Source organism: Cetorhinus maximus, chromosome 5 (genome assembly GCF_964194155.1).
Source record: "Cetorhinus maximus chromosome 5, sCetMax3.hap1.1, whole genome shotgun sequence".
Classification (NCBI taxonomy): Eukaryota; Metazoa; Chordata; class Chondrichthyes; order Lamniformes; family Cetorhinidae; genus Cetorhinus; species Cetorhinus maximus.
Genome location: NC_135883.1, coordinates 69,281,982 through 69,305,106, shown reverse-complemented (window position 1 = coordinate 69,305,106; position 23,125 = coordinate 69,281,982). Strand labels below are relative to the sequence as shown.

General features: G+C 43.5%; 1 protein-coding gene across 4 annotated transcripts in view; it reads right to left on the bottom strand.

Moving 5' to 3' along the window:
* The window catches only part of LOC144680703 (signal-induced proliferation-associated 1-like protein 2), a 637,588-nt gene that overhangs the window by 72,082 nt on the left and 542,381 nt on the right, over nt 1-23,125 (bottom strand). For all 4 annotated transcript variants that reach the window (XM_078541960.1, XM_078541959.1, XM_078541961.1 and 1 more), the window contains one exon: nt 8,698-8,917. In XM_078541960.1, coding sequence (XP_078398086.1) covers nt 8,698-8,917 — 220 coding nt within the window. The remainder of the gene's footprint in view (nt 1-8,697; nt 8,918-23,125) is intronic.

Below are 23,125 nucleotides of genomic sequence, written 5' to 3'. Positions count from 1 at the left end.
CCTTGTTGCCTTCCGGCGGTGGAAGACCCCAGTGGAGGGTTCTCCGCACAGGAGTCCTCCTCTTTAAATTGAGGACCTGGGTGGAGGGTGTTGCATACAGCAGACCCATACAACTGTAGGATGTGTTGGTTCACGGACTCTCAAGACGCCTGCATCTTCTGCGGCCTTGTGGATTCCGTTGACCATACATATATAGGATGTTGCAGGCCACATGCCCTGTTTAGTTATTTGAAGAACCTTTTGCAGTTGTTTTGTTTGCACTTCAGTCCCACGCTCCTGATATATGGGTACCCGGTATGGAGGGTGGCTGGGGGGATGGAGGACCTCCTCGTGAATCTGCTACCAGGCCTGGCCAAGTTGGCCATCAACAGGTCCAGGTAGCGGGTGATAAAGGGGGTCATCTGACCCGACTGTCTGCCCATCTTCCGCGGCTACGTTCATGGCCGGTGTCCCTGGAGAGGGAGCACGCGGTGTCCACCGGCACCATCAAGGCCTTCCGTGCTCGGTGGGCACTGCAGGGACTGGGGTGCTTAAAAAACCCTTTTAACCACATTTTGATCTAATGTTTGTAAGGTTCCTTTGCGGTTTGTTTTTTCTTTTGCAGTATCCCTTTAAGGGGCTGCCTTTTACATTGTCATTGATTTTGTTAATTCAGTTTATTTGTTTGTAATGAAAAAGTTACATCTCCTTAACTTTCTAAACCCTGCCGCTCGTCTTGGTGCTCCTCAGACATCCACAGTGGAGGCGGAGGCAGCCTGCTGATTGCTATTGTCTGTTATGACCTTGGTGGGCATCCTCTGGAGAGCCAAGATCTGGAGGGCCCTGGCCTGCTTTTGTGGTCCTGTTATCTGGCAGTGGCACGCTCCTCAGCCTGTGGAGCTGGAGCTGCTGAGGTCACAGTAAGAGGGAACTCAGATGGGCCGGTCAATCCTGGAGTCACCTGGATGAATTGCCCTGGTGGAGACACCTGCTGATCCTCCTCCCTATGAGTGCCCAAAGGCCCCAGGTTGACTCCTTGAGGAGAAGGGGTAGCTGGAGTGAGATAGAACTGCTCCACACCCCTCTTGCGAACACACTGTTGGAAGCCAACTACGGCATCAGCGATGGAGTTGAACCCACGCAGTAGTGCAGGTGTGACGTCCTGGACCAAGGTCTCCACGGCAGCCGCCACCCTACCAGTGTTGACCTCAGTGTGTTGGCATGCTGGCACTATTACCTCAGCTTGAAGGCAGCCAGACTCCTCCATCGTGCCTTGCAATCTGAGGAGTGCAGCAGACATCCTTTCCTGTTGTTCCCGAGCTTGCCTTTGCAGCTCCAGCAACTGTGACATGACTGAGTCCAGAGGCTCGTCATCTGACTCAGACTAAGTAAATTTCTGGCCTCCAGTAATCCTCTGAGTGCTGGACACCTGGGGAGTCTCTGCCACTGCCTGCGATGTGCTCACTAGTTTGATCTCGAGGCTATTCTAAAGTTAGGTCCCACCGAGGTGTGTGTCTCTGCGCTGTGATAAGATTTCAAGGAGGGTTTCTTCAGGGCTTGATTGGAGGGCCTGGGTCCCTGGCAGAACAGAGATCTTTCATCCACTTGCGGCACTGGGTGGTTCTCCTCTTTTGAAGGGCGTTGGCGCTGACCACAGCTGCCGCCACCTCCCAAGGTTGGTCACGCTGCTGCACATCCTACGGCCAGAGGACATTGCGGCAGGGCTCCACCGCATCTAAAAGGTGTTCCAGTGATGTGTCGTTAAACCTTGGTGCTGCAGTCCTTTTGCCTTTCATGGACATCTTCCCTGCAGCAGTCGTGGGCTGGAAGCACTGAGACGTGTGCTCGTGGCTGGACTTTGAATATGGCGCCTGGTGTGCTGAGGCGGTGATATGATGGTGTGGCGGGCGAATGAGAGCCCGCCTGCCTTGGAAGCGGCGTAATTCCTGGGAATGCATAAATAATGTGGTGGGTTTGGGACGATACGGCGTGAGAACCCGCCATAGTGGCCGGTGGGTACAACGTCATTTTACCTGCCTACCGCACTTTGGTGCAAATATGGGACGATTCCGTCCGATAAGTCAACCAATCCTGTTAAAACTCTGTCTCTCTCATGAGGGATTCTAGTGTTCACCTTTGAAAATTTTGCCTTGGAATTCTCTCAAAGTTGCTGCAACTCAGACAGCCTCACTGACTGCACACCTGCAGGGTTTCAGTCTTGTCTCCGAGACTCTGGGTGGAATCATCCCAGGTTTGCACTAAGTACGGTAGTGGGTGAGTAAAACGACATTGTGCCCGCCAGCTGTGATGGCGAATTTTCACATTGTATTGTCTCAAACCCGCCACATTCCTGCATTCCCGGGAAACACGCACTTTCCATGGCGGACGGGCTCTCATTCGCCTGCCATGTCATCACCTCGCCACTTCATCATGCCAGGCACCACATTTAAAGTACAGCCATGCTCAGTGCTTCCAGCCTAGGACTACAGCAATGAACACACAGCCCCAAAGGCAAGAAGACTGCAGCTCTCGAGCGCCTGTTGGATGCCGTGGAGGCCCGATGTCCTCCACCCCTACTCTGGCTGCAGGAGGAGCAGCTACATTACCACTCTGGTTCGGTAGTCAATGGCAGTGGTGATCAGTGCCAATGCTGCACAGAAGAGGTTGGCCATCCAATGCAGATAGAGGTGGAATTATCTCATCTGTGCAGCCAGGGTATGGCAACCATCTCATCACTCTAAACTCACACACTCTAGCCCATCACACATTCAATGGCATCTCACTCATAGCCAGCTCAAGGGACATCACCACCCATTCTCACACAAATACCCTCACATGTCCATCTGGCCTCATCTCCTCTAGAGACCGCCTCCTTAGCCCTCACCATCTTGAGGCCACTTGCACAGATCAATATGTGCCCACACACACACCCTAGGATACCCTCCTTCCCCAGTACATCTCTCGTCCTGCAACCTCTTCCCTTGCCTGAGGCCACTTCTCCCCCTTCCCCAAGCCAGATCTTGCTCTGCAGCTGTTGAAAAGCCAACCACATACGGCTGATCTGGTAGGTAGAGATCTACCCGTGAGCCCCCCCTAAAAGTGATGTGGTGCTGTCTATGAAGCCTGCCACTGAATAAACAAACCTTGAAGTCCTGAGCGAAGTGCAACCCGCCCTGTGCACGCTTTATATATGCTGTTGTGAAACACATCAGAAGGTTTTCCCGCTGATGTGGGCGGATGATCCAGCGGGGAGGTGGGGTGGGATAAGTCCGGCAGGCTGGCCTTATAATGATATGCTGATGTATTACAATGAGATTCCTAACATCTGATGGTGGCAGGTGGAGCGGACGATCGCAAACTGGTTTCACGACGTCATAAAACCAATTTTTGGCATTCTCGTCATATTGTCCACTCATGCCACTGAACACATCCGACGCCAGCGGGCACGGAAAATCCCGGTCTCTGTTTCTCTGAATTCCTGAGTCTGTACTCCAGCACCAATTCATAAGCACGGCTTTAGCACTTCGGCTGTGCCGAGCAGAATACTATTGCTTCTGAGTCCTCTTCGATTGCCAAGACTTCTCCTGAGCCTTTTTGGATTGCCAGGGCTTCTCCTGAGCTCCCTTCAAGTTAAAGTCTGCCAACAGCACCCTTTTTCTGCTGGCAGCCTCTTTCACTGCTCCTCTTTCATTTTAACTTAAATGGGATCTTGCTCTGTCCCCTTCCTGTGGCTTCCTTTGAGGCCTCTTCCTGTCCCATGTCTGGAACTCTTCTTCATTATGGCACTTTGCACCTGGGTCACATGGCCCCATTTTCACACCATTTTCCTTTTGCGTGGCTGCACTGGGCCCGTCCTTGGCTCCAAGAATTACAAAAACACTGGACTGCGCAGGCGCCGCCTGCACCTGGCCCACACATGCGCGGAACTCCTGAGGCTCTCCCTGATGGACCATATGGTGAAGGTGCTAATTCTACATAGCAATTTTTGACAAAACTGAGTAGCTTGCAAGGGAAGTTAAGAATCAACCATATTGGTGTGGGACTGAGTCACATATAGGCCCAGAGTGGATAAGGATGGCAGGTTACCTTCTTTCAACAACATTAATTAATTAGCTGGGTTTCTAATGATGGTCCAATATTTCACAGTAACTTTCACTGGTAGCAGCTTTTTATTTCCAGACTTTTAGTTCAAATTCTCAAATGCTGTGGTGAGATTCGAATTGGTATTCTCTGGATTATTAGTGCAAGATTCATTAGTCCAACATTCATTCATTCATCCAAGGAACATGACCATACATTACAGCACCCATTGTTGATGAACTATGGGAATATCTAGTACAAATTTAAAATTTGTTTCTATCTGTCATTTGGGAGTCTGGACCATGATCCTAGCATTCCAAGACACCTGGGAATGGAGACAAAGATGATGAAGAACTTAAGCCGCCTTCTTTTGATTTACGATGCCATTTCAACCCTGAGGAACTTTATGACCATATGTCTGTATTATCTACATAAGCACGGGTCTATCTTTTTGATGTTTGAAAGATAATACTGGCTCACACAATTCTATGCATTATCCTTTGGAATTAAATGTGATACTTAAAAGGATATCTTAAGTAACAAGCTTTTTGTTATCAGATGTTATTTGTAGCTTGGTAGTTAGGTCACATGAAGAGATTCTAAGTCTAGTATAGTTTAACAGTAAGAGTTTATTAACTACATATATACAGTATAAGGTCTAAGTTATGAGCTGTCTCCATGCTTTCCTCTACACATATCTCTGTCCAGTCCAAGGCAGCCCTCTAGACTTGGGTCATGTGTTCCTTTACCCAGTCCCACATTAACCCTTTCTATACTTTTTCGCTCATTCTGTCAACACATTCATCAGGAACTGGGAGTTGAAAAAAAGTGCCTGACAGGGAGCGCTGAAGGTTAAAGAAAGTATTCTGGCCTTTGCCTATTACTCCACATCATAGAACTTGTCTTATAAGTGGAATAAGATAAGTTGAGCAGCAACAAAATGAATTACTACTGGTTAAGTACATAAGAAATAGGAACAGGAGTAGATTGTACATCCCCTCGAGCCTGCTCCACCATTCAATATGACTTGATCATTGGCCTTAACTCCACTTTCCCTTAATTTCCTGAGAAGCCAAAAATCTCTCTATCTCAGTCTTAAATATATTCAACGATGGAGCATTCACAACCCTCTGGGGTAGAGAATTCCAAAGACTCACAACCCTTGAGTGAAGAAATTTCTTCTCATCTCAGTCCTAAATGATTAGCCCCTTGTTCTAAGATGGTAACTTCCATGTTCTAGATTCCCTAGCCAGGGGAAATAGCCTCTCAGTATCTACTCTGTCAAGTCCCTTCAGAATCCTGTACGTTTCAGTGAGGTCACTTCTCATTCTTCTAAACTCCAGAGTGTTTATGTCCAATTTTTTCAGCCTCTCATCATAGGACAACCCTCTCGTCCCGGGAGCCAATCTAATGAACCTTCGAGCACCACCTCCAATACAAGTATATCCTTCCTTAAACATGGAGAGCAAAACTGCGCATAGTACTCCAGGCGTGGTCTCACCAAAGCACTGCACAATTGTAGCAAGAGTTCTTTATTCCTTTACTCCAAATTCCCTTGCAATAAAGACAGACTTCCATTTGCTTTCTAATTACCTTCGCCATTGAAGGTGGATGGAAGTAGTATTTTCGTCCCTGTTTATTAATCTGTCTGCAAATAATATATCTCAAAACTAATGGACAGGTTTCAACTCAGTACACAGATAGAGTATGGCGCAAAGAAGAACTGATTAGTTTTTAGCGAAGATGCAGATCCGGGCCCTGGGATTTAAAAAAATAATCCGTTCACATTGGGAAATGGGGCGTATTGACCTTTTTTTTAAAGAATGTTGTGGGTTGTTCTTTTTAGAATGTTGTTGATTGATTTAGAATGTTGTCGATTCTCTCAGCTGTTGTGGTAGAATTTGTCACAGCTGTCAAAATGTGAGCAGAGTTTTCAGAGCAAGTTGTTGGATGTTGATTGGCCTGAAGCCACCTCAGTGGGATGGAAGCTTATAATAAAAATATTTCTTTTTTCAGCTTTGTCATTGTAAAGTATCAACCAGGTAGGGAAAAGCCTCAAGGAAGGGATGTGTAATTGTAATGTTGAGTTAACACAGCCTGACAGAGGTCTGCATTCTGATTGCCCTCTTCACTTGTTGCTTGCTGAACCTGCATGTTAACTTTCTGTGTGCCCTGTACAAGTACACCAAAGTTCCCCTAAACATCAATATTTGCAAGTTTCACGCCTCTTACCAAAGTGAATAACCTCACACTTACCTTATAGGTAAGATACACTTATATCTGTCACTTTGTTGTGCAATCACTTACCTGTCTGTATTTCTTTGCAGCTTCTTTATGTCTGCCTCACAACTTACATTCCCACTTAGCTTTGCATTGTTAGCAAACTTGGGTATATTGCTCTTGATTTCTTTGTCTCCCAGCACTGATCCTTGTGGTACTCCACTTGTCACAGTCTTCCATCTTGAAAATGGCGCCTTTACCCCAACTCTCTGTTTCTCGTCCATTAACAAATTCTCTATCCATACTAATATATTACCCCCAACTCCATGAGTCCTTATCTTGTGTACTAACCTTTTGCTTTTTGGAAATCTAAGTATACTACATTTATTGGTTCCCCTTTATCTACCCTACTTGTTACATGCCCAAAAACGTAATAATAAACTTGTCAAACATGATTTCCCATTGTAAAACTATGTTGACTTTGTTTGATTAGAGCATGATTTTCTAAGTGCATTGTTAAGATTCAGTTAGAGATTGCAGCGTTTTTCCAAAAAACTTTTATAAATTTTTCAGTCACACCTGCACCAATTCCTACCACTGGCGGGATCTGAAAAATCCGGTCATTGTATAGTCCTATAAGTTTCTTCAATACCTTTTCTCTGCTGATATTGAATACTGTAACTCTTCCTCACTCTTTTTAGCTCCTTGGTTACCCTCTATTCATGGTATGTAACTTGTGTCTTCCATTGTGAAGATGGACACAAAATATTTGTTCAATATCTCCGCCATTTCCATATTCCCCATGATAATTTCTGCTGTAGCTGGCTCCAAAGGACCAACGTTTACATTAGCTACTATGTTGCTTTTTTATAAGTTTTTTGTATAATTTTTCATAAAAGTTCTTATAATCTGTTTTTACATTCCTGGCTAGTTTATTGTCATTCTATTTTTTCCCTTTTTATCAACTTCCTGGTGTCCTTTGGTAGTTTCCAAAACACTCCCAATCCTCAGGCTTACTATTATTCCTTGCCAATGTTATAAGTATCTTCTTTAAACACATTTAATCCTCAAAATGGAGTTCTTGGCACATTGGTGCATCAAATTAGATCACTAGAACTGGAATAATGGTGGCAAACTGGTACTCCTTCTGTGTATTGCTGCAAAAGGTCAACCAAGGAAGTTAAGGAAAGCATTAACTTCCTTGGTTAATCTTTTGTGGCAATACACAGGAGTCCAGACCAAATGCTTTCTTCAGGTGAAGCAGTGTTAGAGAATTGGACCAGGCATAATTCAATCCCTATTTTAAAAGGCATATGTTCTTTTAAAAAAAGGCTCTGCCATCAGTATTGGTGCTTCAGTGCCATCACTAGTGAAAGGGCGCAATTACAGCCTGACAAGTTTACATTGGAAGTTTACATTATAAATGTGGATCTAGGAATTTATAATTTAAATATAAAAATAAGAGAAATGTCTTTATATGTACCAGTGTGCCACCATTATTACAGTTCTAGTGATCTAATGAGACGCACCAATGTGCCAAGAATTCTATTTTGATGATTAAATGTGTTGCACCGATGTGACATCATTAGCCCTGTTTCATTCTCTAAAGTTTGGCACTAATGGGATAAATGTGTCTTTTTGGAATTCAAATTAGCAGAGACCAGGAAATATTGTGCTCAAAGAAAATAAAATGGAAACGGACAGAAAGCCTAATTTCTTCCCCACTGCTCTCCAAACGATTCCTCAGTAGCTATTGTCTCTGAACTGTACTTCAGTCTGTTTCACTTGGATCTTAATAAAACATTTATAATTTAAACATTTAGTCCAGTGTGTTGAAAAGTTTCACTTTAACTGCACTGGTTACTGTTGTGGTTTAACACAAGGTATTTTTAGCATACCTTTGATTTTCTCCATTTTTTTGCAATATATATGTTTGCCAAAGTGAATTGCTAGGTACTGTGAATCATGCTGCAACAGTCAGGAGATTCTCACAGAAAACTGTTAGGTAACATATTTGGAAACCAGAAAGGCAATTGCAGTTTTAACAAATTTCATACCCACTCTGAAAGGAGTTGAAACTACTGATCAAACATAGAAGCAAGAGGCTCCAAGTAATGGGACAGAGTGCCAGCTTGGAAATAGAGCAAGATCAGCTTGGCCCATCAGAAGTCATCTGAAAATCTCTCAAAGTTCATAATAAATACACTTTTTCTACAGTTCAAAAATACTGTTGGTATTTGCTCTACGCACACATCTTCAATTGCCTGGAACTCCCTGTGATAGTTGCAGTAAATTTAGATTAATTACTGTTTTAACGAGTATCCATTCACCACTGAAAAATGCCCACAGCAGGGGAAACATGACCTTACAACTTACATTCTGTGATTAGCAGAGGGATAAATGTTGCTGTTTACTTACTTCGCAGGCCAGTGGCGCAGGGGCTGAGTGAAGCACGTGGGGGCAGAGTGCAGTGGTATGGTGGGGTGGTGCTGAATAGGATGTCATTTGGCAGTGCCTGTTCAAGCATTGAACTTCGGGAGCTGTTGTATGAAGAACCTCGACGATTACTGCATATGCTTTCATCAGAGAGTGTGCGATACAAGGACTTCCTTGGCGACAAGTTCCCAGAAACAGAAATCTTCACAACATGGAAAAGAGAAGACAGCAGCATTAAAGACAGCCAACATTCTTGAACTGTGTGAATGGCACCCAAGCATTGGATTTGGGGTGTAAAAGAGTGCTGTATAATTTTGATTACATTAAAAAAGGTTACTTTATACAAAGTCCTTTGAAGTTATACAGCAGCTCTAATGCTCGAATCTACATTGATAGCCTTTGATGAAAGTGTTGAATTATGGTTTGCCCAGGTTAAGGGTCAGCTACCCTCACTCTCATCTTGGGAGCAGAAGGCTGTGTGTTCAAGACCACTCCAGAGCCAGGATCATGTAACTCATGCTGACACTTGAGTGCAGTAAGATATCAACAGTGTGGGACATCATAACAAATCCTCACCGGATGTCCAAAATGCACACATTCCAGTGTTGCCCACCCCACCCACCTTCCTCAACTTTCCCCAATCCAGAGGTACCGAGACCAACTGCAGAATTTCTACTGCTATCCTGAATTATGAGGCAGTGGAATGTATTTCCAGAGTTAGTGAGTGAAGCAGAGACCATGTCAACATTTAGGAATGGAATGGAAAGGTGATGGAGGGAAAGGAGAATAAAGGGATATGAGAACAGGGCAGCTACATCTGATTAGGACTACTTCTCATGTGGAAGGTAAACAACAGCATGGACTGGCTCTTTATTGCAATTGCCATATCATTCTGTGAGCTTTGTGATACTTAAGGGATTGAAGCTGGTGACCAGTCTGGATGGAAGTTACCAATCAAGCCACCAGGGACTGTTCATGGCATTGGATTGAAAGTAAAACTGAATATATTGCTTTAGTTACAATCCCATTCATTTATCTTTGGTTAACATTTACAATGTGGACGTTTTCAAATTTTTTAAGCATGCAGAGAGCCAGGAAAAATGTTCAAATTTTTCTCCCTTTCCCCACCTCTTTTCTTGGCTGTGTACTCACTTAAAAAACTGTTAAATCTCTAACATCTTACAGTTGACAAAAGATCGTTTTCCTGAAATGTTAATTTTGTTCCTTTGTCCAATAACGTTGCCAGTCCTGCAGAGTATTGCCAGGATTTTCTATTTTTATTTAACATTTATAGGGTTACATCTCCCCCAAAACTTCCAGAAGATTATAGGTTGACAATGACCAGCAAATATGCACTTTCCAAGTATCTTATGATGGCTGTATGTAGCAATGCACCACATCATTAAATGGAACTGTCAGCCTTCAAGTTATTTTGCAATACATGAAGAGCAAGGTAATCTCCACTGACATCTGAAATTTGGAAGGGGTGGGGTAGAGTGGAGCAGAGAGGGGAGGTGGTTGATGTGTGCCGATCGACAGATTGCCTACATATCCTGAGAAATGCTCAGCTTAATTTCTTATAACAGGTTTTGAGTACCTAATTATACATTGCACACTTGCTGAAATCTTGGTAAAAATCAAATAAAAAGACTTTTAAAATCTAATGACAGTGATTGCTCCCAGGAAAATATGAGGGCAGCAGTCCTGGCAGTATTTATTAAAAATCATCCTTTGCCCTGCTTGATTTTAATATGAAATGACTTTATTTTAATATCATGTCTTTCTGCATTGATTAACAGAATGTGATGTGCAGCCTCATTTCGATAACAAAGCATCAAAGATTTTGGAACAGAAAAGGAAAGCTGTGTCAGCACTGGCTGTTGGCGCTTCAAAACAGTCCACGCCCACCCTTACTTCCTTTTGCATGTTTAATTAGGTACTGCCTTTTTACATTCTCATATTATGCCTTTGTCCTTTGTTAGGATCTAATCCTTCCCAAGAACCAGTTGGGTTTTCTCACTAACCCTCAAAACAATTCTCCCCAATTTTGTCACTGGCTAATGGAAGCTATACTTCAGTCAGGTCGCTGTATCCCCCCCAGTCCTGCCACCGCCAGCTGCTCATCTGTTAGCTCCATTAACTGACAAGACACATTCCCAGCCACAGAAATGGCCTTCACTGAAGGCACTAATAGGACGATTTGCTCTCTTGTGATACTAAGCCAATCCCAGTATTTTGGCAATATGCGCCAGAATAGGCTAATGATATGTTAGCCTTTATTGCAAGAGGATTTGAGTACGGGAGTAGCGAAGTCCTGCTTCAATGCTATAGAACCTTGGTTAGACTGTACCTGGAGTACTCTGTTCAGTTTTGGTCCCCTTTATCTTAGAAGGATATTATTGTCATAGAGGGAGTGCAACAAAGGTTCACCAGACTTGTTCCCGGGATGGCAGGACTGTCCTTATGAAGAGAGATTAGGGGAACTGGGCTTGTATTCTCTAGAGTTTCGAACAATGAGAGGTGATCTCATTGAAACCTACAAATTACTTAAAGGGATAGACAGAGTTGATACAGGTAAGATGTTTCCCCTGGTTGGGGAGTCTAGAACCAGGGTACAGAATTTCAAAATAAGGGGGAAGCCATTTAGGACCAAGATGAGGAGAAATTTTTTTATTCAGAGGGTTGTGAATTTTTGGAATTCTCTATCCCAGAAGGCTGTGGAACCTCAGTCACTGAGTATGTTTAAAGGGTTAGATTTCTAAACCCTTGACAAATTTCAGGGATATGGGGATGGTATGGAAAAAAGGCATTGAAATGGATGATCAGTCATGATCGTATTGAATGGCGGAGGAAGCTAAAGGAGCTGAATGGCCTACTCTTGTTCCTATGTCCCTAAAACACAAGAATGCTTTTGTCCCCCCCAATAGTCTGTGTCCCACAGCTTTGCTTTTGAAGGCAGCACTATCCAGATAAACAAGGCCAGGTGCCCCACCTTGCAAGGCAGGTCCATTTCCTGCCTCTCTCACAAATTCAAGTTGAATGGCTGCTACGACCTCTGCTGGAAGCTAAGACTTCTTATTTTATTCTGTCTGTGAATGGATTGAGAACTCAGTGCAAACTAGCAATGCACTGCTGCCGTGTACAGACATTCCTGATGCAGTGGAGAGTCATGAAGGAGACTTCCACTTTGTATGGAAGGTCGATTTCAAATTATATTAGTCACTGCATATTTGTTCTGATGTTGGCAAATCTGCTACAAGATATAAATTGGAAAAACTCAGCACACAGGGGTTATGTTGGAGAACAGCAATATTGGAAATTGGTTTGTAATTAAAGTGAGATATGAGAGTAAGTTACTAAGTCTACTGTCTCTATTTTATAATTTTGTCGACTGTGTGTGCTGATGCAGGGTGAATGGAGTTCACAGAACAGATTGTTCATATAATTAAGACACAGAGGCTACAAGTGTGGCAATGCAGTTGATGATATGAGATTCTGCGGTGGAATCATAAACCACTTGAGCTCCACTTATGCAGATTATCAATGGATGATTAAAACTGCAAGTTTATCATAGGGTGGGATCTACTCTTTATCAGGAGTTTATTTTTGCTGGCAAAAAAAGTGATCAAACCTCAAAATAGAATTAACAATAGATGTTCCTGATCGAGGTTTCAGGTAATTTAGTTGTGGGTGAATATAAGACAATAACAATTATAATACAGGGGTCCATTCAACTAGTTACTCAAGTTATGTAATCTAATGCCATTTACTATTCTTTCCCAGTATCCTTTTATATTTTGCCTTTTTAAAATAATGATTCAATTTTATAGCCTTTATAGCCATGTGGTAAAACACTCCAAGTCTTAATAATTTTGAGTAAAGAAATATTTCCCAGCTTGCCCCTTTGTTTTTACTGATAATAATTTGTGTTCCCTTGTTATCAATTCACTAACCAACAAACACTATTTTTCATTGTGTATCCTCTAAAAATCTTTCATAATTCTGAACATTTTTACATATGTATGTATGGATTAGGAGCCGGCCACTCGGCCCCTTGAGCCTGCTCTGCCATTCAATAAGATAAGGCTGATCTGATTGTAATATCAACTCCACATTCCCACCTAGACCTGATAACCTTCCCCTTGTTTATCAAGAGTCTACCTAGCTCTGCCTTAAAAATATTCAAAGACTTTGCTTCCACTGCCTTTTGAGGAAGAGAGTTCCAAAGACTCACAATTCTCAGAGAAAAAAATTCTCCTCATCTGTGTCTTAAATGGGCAACCTCTTAGTTTTAAACAGTGACCTCTAGTTCAAGATTCTCCCACAAGAGGAAACATCCTTTCCACATCCACCTGGTCAAGACCCCTCAGGATTTTATATGTTTCAATCAAGTTGCCTCTTACTCTTCTAAGCTCCAGCGGATACAAGCCTAGCTTGTCCAAACTTTTCTCATAAGATAACATTCCAGGTATTTGTCTCATAAATCTCCTCTGAACTACTTCCAATGCAGTTACATCCTTCCTTAAGTAAGGAGACCAATACTGTATGCAGTACTCCAGATGTGGTCTCACCAATGCCCTGTATAACTGAAGCATAATCTCCCTACTTTTGTATTCAGCTCGTCTCGAAATAAGTGATAACATTCCATTAGCTTTTCTAATTACGTGCTGTACCTGCATACTAACCTTTTTGCGATTCATGCACTAATGACACCCAGGTCCCTCTGCATCTCAGAGTTCTGCAATCTCTCACCATTTCAATAATATGCTTTTTTTTATTCTTCCTGCCAAAATGAGCAATTTTACATTTGTCCATCCCATACTCTATTTGTCAGATCTTTGCACATTCATTTAACCTATCTATATCCCTATGTAGCCTCCTTATGTCCTCTTCACAGCTTACTTTTCTACCTACCTTTGTATCATCAAAAGATTTGGCAACCATATCTTCAGTCCCTTCACTCAAGTCATTTATATAAATTGTAAGAAGTTGAGGCTCGAGTACTGATCCCTGTGGCACACCACTCATTACATCTTGCGAACCAGAAAATGACCCATTTATGCCTACTCTCTGATTCCTGTTAGCTACCCAATCCTCTATCCACATTAAATCGTTACCCTCTACACCATGAGATTTTATTTTCCGCAATAACCTTTCTTCTGACACCTTATCAAATGCCTTTTGGACATCTAAACACAGTACCATCCACTGATTCCCTTTTATCCACATTGCCTATTACTTTTTCAAAGAACTCCAATAAATTAGTTAAACATGATTTCCTTCTCACAAAACCATGTTGACTCTACCTTGAATTTAAGTAAGTGTCCAGCTATAATGTCTTTAAAATAGCTTCTAACATTTTCTCTCTGACAGATGTTAAGCTAACTGGCTTGTAGTTTCCTGCTTTGTGTCTCCCTCCCTTTTTGAATAAAGTAGTTACATTCACTATTTCCTAATCTAATGGAACCTTCCCCAAATCTAGGGAATTCTGGAAATTTAAAACCAACGCATCAGCTATCTCCTTAGCCACTTCTTTTAAGACCCTAGGATGAAGTCCATCAGGACCCAGGAATTTGTCAGCCTGCAACTCCAACAATTTGCAAATTACTATTTCCCTGGTGACTGTAATTTTCCTGAGTTCCTCCCTGCCTTCCAATTCCTGATTTGCAGCTATTTCTGGGATGTTATTTGCATTCTCTATAGTGAAGACCAATGCAAAATACCTGTTCAATTCATCTGTCATCTTCTTATTTTCTATTATTAACTCCCCAGACTCACTTTCTATAAGACCAATGCTTTATTAGATTTTTATTAGAGGTTTTATTAAATCTCCTTTACCTTCTCACTCCAGTAAAAAATAAAGTACAGTAATAATGCAACCGCAATGCTTCTTTGTGTTAAGGGATATTCTTGAAGTTAGCAGTTCAAGGGCACAGGTACAGTATCTCAAATCCAGCTATGTGTGAAAAGACAATATCCTAAAACTGGATATTTTTTAAGCTACTATGCATGAATTGTAATTATTATTAGATGAGTAGGAGACGACGGTGGCGGAGTGGTATTGTCACTGGACTAGTAATCCAGAGACCCAGGGTAATGATCTGGGGACCTGGGTTCAAAAATTCGAATTCAATAAAAAATCTGGAATTAGAAGTTGTAAAAACCCATCTGGTTCATTAATGTCCTTTAGGAAGGAAATCTGGCCTACAGAGCCACAGCAATGTGACTTTTAGCCCACCCACCACCTCCCCCACTCTCAGCTGATGAATCAGTATTCTTCTATGAGGAAGCACTGAGGATGGCAAGGGCGCAGAATGAGGGACTTCAATGTCTGTCACCAAAAGTTGTCCGGGTCCTAAAGCACATAGCTGCTAGACTGGGTATGCGGCAGGTGGTGAGGGAACCAACAAGATGGTAAAACATACTTGACCTCATCCTTACCTGCCTGCCGCAGATGCATCCGTCCATGATAGTATCAGTAGGAATTACCACCACACAGCCCTTGAGGAGACGAAGTCCCATCTTCACACTGAAGATACCCTCCATTGTGTTGTGTGGTACTACCACCGTGCCAAATGGGATAGATTTAGAACAGATATAGCAACTCAAGACTGGGCATCCGTGAGGCACTGTGGGTCATCAGCAGCAGCAGGGATGTACTTAGCCACAATCTGTAACCTCATGTCCCGACATATCCTCCACTCTACCATTACCAAAAAGCCAGGGGATCAACCCTGGTTCAATGAAAAGTGAGGAGGGCGTGCCAGGAGCAGCACCAGGCATACCTAAAAATGAGGTGTCAACCCTGTGAAGCTACAACAGAGGACTTCCTGCATGCCAAACAGCATAATCAGCAAGTGACAGACAAACCTACACGATTCCACAACCAACAGATCAGATCTAAGCTCTGTAGTCCTGCCATATCCAGTCTTAAAGGGTGGTGGACAATTAAAGAAGTCACTGGAAGAGGAAGCTCCATAAATATCCTCATCCTCAATGATGGGGGAGCCCAGCACATCAGTGCAAAAGATAAGGCTGCAGCATTTGCAACAATCTTGAGCCAGAAGTATCGAGTAATTATCCATCTTGGACTCCTCTGGAGGTCTCCAGCACCACAGACTCCTTAGAGAGCACCTTCCAAACCCATGATCGCTACCATCTAGAATGACAAGAGCAGCAGTCACATTGGAACACCACTACCTGCAAGTTCCCCTCCAAGCCACTCACCATCCTGACTTGGAAATACATCACCATTCCTTCACTGTTGCTGGGTCAAAATCCTGGAACTGCCTCCCTAACAGCACTGTGGGTGTACCTATACCACATGGACTGCAACGGTTCAAGAAGGCAGCTCATCACCACCTTCTCAAGGGCAATTAGGTATGGGCAATAAATGCTGGCCTAGCCAATGATGTCCACCTCCTGTAAATGAACTAAAAAAAAAGTAAAATAACTTACGCTCTTGCTCGGCTAGGTGCTGCTTTGGCATGGTGGCATGCCGAATAGTTGTTGGCTTCATGTGCGCATCTTTTCCCACGCTCTAAGTGGTCCAAGCATCCCTTGAACCAACCCTGTACTACCTGACCTGAAAACTGGCAGGATCCGAAACTCGGCATGGGCTTGGTTCCAAGTTTGCCAGTTTTGAGACATTGTACCTATATAGCATTCTCACAAAAATCCAAATTAAAGCATTGGCTAAATGAGACAATATTAATGGCAGGATTAAGCTCAAATACATGGATTTATTTGTTCCAATCATATGAAATATTTTATTTCACAGAAACACTTTCATACAATGCACAGATTTGGAGCTGAGGGGCACATTTCCACGCCCCCCCCCACCCCAGTATGACCTCATATGGTAAAGCTAGTGAACATTGCTGTTCACTGAAGCACCAGCAAATTCTGCCGTAGAGCAGAGTAATATAAATTTCACACACTGTCAAATTCTGAATCTCTTCCAAGAGGACCATTAACAGAAACATGGACCGGGATTTTCCAGACCATTCCCACAGGGCAACCTCGTTCCTTATGAGATGTAGAGAGACAAAGGTGTTGAAAAGAAACTCTCATTACTGTTCTCAGACAAGTTTCCTCATAATCTCCTAGACTCCAGAAGGTGACAGAATAAATACCAGTCTGTGGTTTAGGCCACAAGATTAAAGAATAGGTTTAATAACATTAGAGAGCTAAGAATGCAGCAAAGATAATTCTATTCTGAGAAAATCTGCAGTTTTATGGCATACAGGATTATAACTATGACTTCACAGATCTAGAAAGTAACAACTATATTTGAATGCTACAGCTCCAAGCAAAACTGCACCAGACATGAAGCCCATTGATGGCAAGATTATCTGGGAACAATGGCCTAACTTCTCAATGAGATTCCTGCCCCTCTGTCTCGGAAAGACCAGTGTCCTGGGAAGATTTTTAAAAATTCTTTCATGGGATGTGGGTGTCACTGGCTAGACCACCATTTATTGCCCATCCCTAATTGCATTTAAGAAGGTGATGGTGAGCCACCTTATTGAACCGCTGCAGTCCATGTGGTGTAGGCACATCCACAGTGCTGTTAGGGAGGGAGTTCCAGGATCTTGACTGAGTGACAGTGAAGGAATGGCGATGCAGTTCCAAGTCAGGATGGTGTGTGGCTTGGAGGGAAACTTGCAGGTGGTGGTGTTCCCATACATCTGCTGCCCTCATCTCTTTAGGTGGTAGAGGTCACAAGTTTGGAAGGTGCTGTTGAAAGAGCCTTGGTGAGTTGTTACAGTGCATCTTGTAGATGTTACACACTGCTGTCACTGTGTGTCAGTGGTGGAGAGAGTAAAAATTGAAGGTGGTAGATGGGGAGCCAATCAAGCAGGCTGCTTTGTCCTGGATGGTGTCAAACTTCTTGAGTATTATTGGAGCTGCAGTCGTCCAGATAAGTGGAGAGGATTCCATCACACTCCTGACTTGTGCCTTATAAATGCTGGAAAGGCTTTGAGGAGTCAGGAGGTGTAGAGTTCCCAGCCTCCAATCTGCTCTTGTAGCCGCAGTATTATTATGGCTAGTTCAGTTCAGTTTCTGGGCAATGGTAACCCCCAAGATGTTGATAATGGTGGATTCAGCAATGGTAATTTCATTGAATGTCAAGGGGAGATGCTTGGATTCTCTCTTGTTGGAGATGGTCATTGCCTAGCAATTTTGTGGCGTGATTGCAACTTGCCACTTATCAGCCCAAGCCTTAGTGTTGTCCAGATCTTGCTGCATATGGGTATGCGCTGCTTCACTGAGGAGTCGTGAATGGTGAACATTGTAATGTAATTGTCTGAAACATCCCCACTTTTGACCTTTAATGGAGGGAAGATCATTGATAAAGCAGCTGAAGAGGTTTGGGCCTAGGAGACTACCCTAAGGAACTCCTGCTGATGTCCTGGGACTGAGATGATTGATCTCCAACAACCACAACCACCTTCCTTTGTGCTAGGTGTGACTCCATTGAGTGGGGAGCTTCCCCCCTTATTCCCATTGAGTCAAGTTAAGGCTCTTTGATGCCACACTCAGTCAAATGCTATCTTGATGTCAAGGGCAGTCACTCTTAAGTTACCTCTACAGTTCAGCTCTTTTGTCCATGTTTGGACCAAGGCTGCACTGAGATCAGGAGCTGAATGGCCCTGGCAGAACCCAAACTGAGCGTCAGTGAACAGGTTATTGCTGAATAAGTGCCGCTTGATAGCACTGTCCACGATACCTTCCATCACTTTGCGGATGTTCAAGAGTCGACTGATGGGGCGGTAACTAGTGGGTTAGATTTGTCCTGCTTTTTATGGACAGGACATACCTGGGCAATTATCCACATTGACGGCTAGATGCCAGTATTGTAATTGTTCTGGAACAGCTTGGCTAGGGGCACGGCTAATTCTGGAGCACAAAAATTCAGTACTATTGCCAGAATGCTATCAGGACCCATAGCCTCTGCAGTATCCAGTTTCCTGATATTACTTGGAATGAACTAAATTAGCTGAAAACTGGCATCTGTGATGCTGAGGACATCAGGGGGAGGCCGAGATGGATCATCCACTCGGCACTTCTGGCTGAAGATGGTGGCAAATGCTTCAGCCTTGTCTTTTGCACTGATGTGCTGGACCCCCCATCATTGTGGATGGGGATATTTATGGAGTCTTTTCCTCCTGTTAGTTGTTTGATTGTCCACCACCATTCATGACTGGATGTGGCACGTCTGCAGAGCTGAGATCCAATCCATTGGTTGAGAGATTGCTTAGCTTCATCTATTGCATGCTGCTTCTGCTGTTTGGCATGTAAGTTATCCTGTGTTGTAGCTTCACCAGATTGACACCTCATTTTTAGGTACGCTCAGTGCTGATCCTGGCATGCCCTCTCTGCACTCTTCATTGACCAGGGTTGATTCCTTGGCTTGATAGCAAAGTAGAGCATGGGAAATGTCGGGCCATTACAGATTGTGGTTGTATACAATTCTGCTGGTGTTGCTGGCCAGCAGCACCTCATGGATGCCCAGTTTTGAGTCGCTAGATCTGTTTGAAATCTATCCCATTTAGCACAGTGGCAGTGTCACACAACCTGATGGAGGGTATCCTCAATATGAAGATGGGACTTTGTCTCCACAAGGATTGTGCAGTGTTCGCTCCTACCAATACTGCCATGGACAGATACATCTATCTCAGGTAGATTGGTGAGGACGAGGTCAAGTAGAGTTTTTCTCTGTTGTTGGCTTCCTCACCACTTGCTGCAGACCCAGTCTAGCAGCTGTGTCTTTAGGACTCGGCCAGCTCAGTCAGTATATAATTTTTTGAAGAATGACCTGAGTTTTATGATATGAGATCTTAGCGTTCCTCGAGTTCCTGACTCTTTCACATCCCCAATTTTGATTGTTCCATCATTGGCAGCCATGCCTTCAGCTCTAGGCTATGGATTCTATTCCTAAACCTCTCTACATCTCTGCCTCTCTCTCTTATGGGATGCTCCTCAAAACCTACCTCACCTCTCCTAATATATCCTTCAGTGACTCTGAGGGAAATTTTGTTTGAAAACACTCCTGTGAAGTGCCTTGTGACTTTTTACTATGTTGTGACACTATAAATGAAAAGATTTGTTTTAATCCACAGTTAAACAGTGGGAAAACACATGAAATTAATCTGATATTTATTGTTAAAATCAATGACCCTTGGGCAAAAGTTTTAGCTCGGCGGGTGGCCGTGTGCCCGACCGACCGACCGAGTATAAAATGATATGTGATATTTCATTCGGCGGGTTGGCGGGCAGGTGAAAAGGCCAAGCGGCCTTTGCATTTTTTAGGAAACCTCATCCATGGGCGGGATGAGGTTTCCAAAAGCAAATAAAAATAAAATAAAAATTTTAAAACTTAATAAATAACATGTCCCTGCTCATGAGGTGACATGTTTCATTACATTTTTATTTTCTTTATTTTGTTTTTATACCTCTTCATCTCCCTGAGGCAGCTCTTAGCCTCAGGGAGATTATGAAGCGGGCACTCACGCGCATGCGCGAAGTTTGCCATCGCCCCGCTTGTACTCCTCCCCCTGCCTGCACAGGCAGCGCTGCCGCTCGCGTTTCAAGCTGGGTGTGCCTTAATTGGCTTGCCAGCATGAAATTGCCTTCTGGTGCAGTGGGCTTCCTGACCGACCCCACCGAGCCTGCCCGACATGGGTGAAATTCTACCCCTTGAAACTTTATTCAGTCATCTTTAGGTTAAGATGCATTAGAAAAATAGAATAAATAAGATGGAACAGCCTTAGAGTACAAATATATTCAGACTGGGTAATGCTGAAAAAAGTCAAATTTAACTGAATGCATGATGATGGAAACATCTACAGAATCTGCCTGCTGACAATAAACTTCTGTCCAAAGATTATAATTCCATGCAGCTTGCAAAAAGGGCTAAAAATTGTGTGCAGGACAGAGAGGGTGAGTGAGAAAATTCCATAGGGATGACAAGAGGCCAGGGTCTCAAGATGAGCACCACATAAAGTGATGGAAGGGGTCAACAGCGCTATCAAGTATCACTTGCTTAGTAATAACATGTTCATTGACGCTCAGTTTGGGTTCTGCCGGGGCCACTCAGCTCCTGACCGCATTACAGCATTGATCCAAACAATGACAAAAGAACTGAACTGCAGACGTTAGGTGAGAGTGACTGCCCTTGACATCAAAGCAGCATTTGACCGTGTGTGGCATCAAGGAGCCCTAGCAAAATTGGAGTCAATTAGGATCAGGGGGAAAACTCTCCGCTGGTTGGAGTCATATCTAGCACAAAGGAAGATGACGGTGGTTGTTGAAGGTCAGTCATCTCAGTTCCAGGACATCACTGCAGGAGTTCCTCCTAGTAGTGTCCTAGGCCCAACCATCTTCAGCTGCTCATCAATGGCCTTCCTTCCATTATAAGGTCAGAAGTGGGAATGTTCGCTGAAGATTGTACAATGTTCAGCACCCATTCGCGACACCTCAGATGCTGAAGCAGTCCATGACCAAATGCAGCAAGACTTGGACAATTTCCAGGCTTGGGCTGACAAGTGGCAAGTAACATTTGCGCCACACAAGTGCCAGGCAATGAACATCACAAACAAGATAGAGTCTAAGCATTGCCTCTTGACATTCAATGGCATTACCATCACCAAATCCCCCTTTATGACATCCTGTTGCCGGGTCAAAATCCTGGAACTCCCTCCCTAACAGCACTGTGGGTATACCTAGAGCACATGGACAGCAGTGGTTCAAGAAGGCAGCTCACCACCACCTTCTCAAGGGCACTTAGGGATGGGCAAAAAATGCAGGCCTAGCCAGCAACACCTACATCCCATGAATGAATGAGTGATTATGCAGCACTTTTGCATGGTTAGCAGGATGAAGAATACTTTACCACAAGTGGTGTTTGATGCTAATTTGATCTTTGCATTTAATAGAAAGATATGGAATGAATATAGGAAAATGGGACTATGTAAAATCAGCTACCAAGAGCTTAAATTCAGTGCAGGCAAGAAAGGATGAATGGCCTCTTATTGTGCTAAGATATCTGTTTCTATGAATCATAGCATTAATTTCAGTTTCTGAAAATAATGCTAGAATTAAATGATTTTCTTTATTTAAAATAATTATCTACCCAAAACATGAAACACATGTGGCACATGAAGAAACTAATGTGTTAACACTGGATTTTTTTACTGCAGTCAGAATAAACAATTTTTGGTTTTCGGTGGAAGTGTGTTGAATTTTTGTGATATGTTCAAAGCTGATTGTCTACTTCAAATTATGTGTATTTATTATAGAAAACACACAGTGAGTAATAAGAAATTAAATATTGGGTGAGTATGTGAAGAAGAGCAAGGTTGTTTCTCTTTGTATGTAATTGTGTTCAGTGATTGTTAAAGGTCTAATAGGAAAAGCCATTAAATTGTCTCCACATGGAATGTAAATGGTGCAGGCTACAGGATCAAGCCATTAAGATGTGTCTGCTGAAGATAACAACCATCTCAATTCCCCAGTGTCATCACCTCTCCAAAACTCAGGCATGGTATACTTCATGAGTGAACAGCTTTTAATTTTTTTTGGTTCATCCTTCTTATAGTGTAGCTCCCGCTCTTGTGTGTTTCAGTTTCACTACTGAAGATAATGCTAAAGTGCTAGTTTAGGGGCGGTGCTGAAAACGATTCTACGGCCAGAATTTTACATTCGGCGTGCAGGCGTGTGCCTGACATGCCAGAACATAAAATGACGCGCGATGGCGGGCGTCCCGATGTCACCGCGCACCGTCATGGTATTGCATTCGGCGGGCGCGTGCCAGAGTCAGCTGCGCATCCGCTGATAATTGAAAGTCCTATTAAGGCCATTAAGACCTAATTAACCTGAATTTTATGCTACCCGACCAACCTTACAGTTGGCGGGCAGGCAAAATGACTAAGCAGCCTTTATATTTTTTAGGAAACCTCATCCACGAGCGGGATGAGGTTTCCTAAAGCTCTTACAAATTAAATAGAAACTTTCTTTTGTCATTAAAAACATGCCCCATCTCATGTGACACAGTCACATGAGGGGACATGTTTCATTAAATTTTTAACGTCATTATTAATTTTTTTAATAGGCGCTTCAATCTTCCTGAGGCAGCTCCGTGCCTCAGGGAGATTGAAGTGCTCTTTCGCGCCCATGTGCAAACTGCGTGCTAGACCTGGCTCTCTCTGCTTCCCCCGCCTGCATAGGCAGCGCTCAGCGCTACCGCTCACGATCCATGCCTTAATTGGCCCGCCTGTGTGATATTGCGGTGCGGAGCCGATCGTGGGCTGTGGTTGGCTCCCCGACCGCCGCCACCCGCTGAGCCCGAACGCCGAATGTAAAATTCTGGCCAATGAAATGCAGAATTGGTCTCAGCTAGATTGAG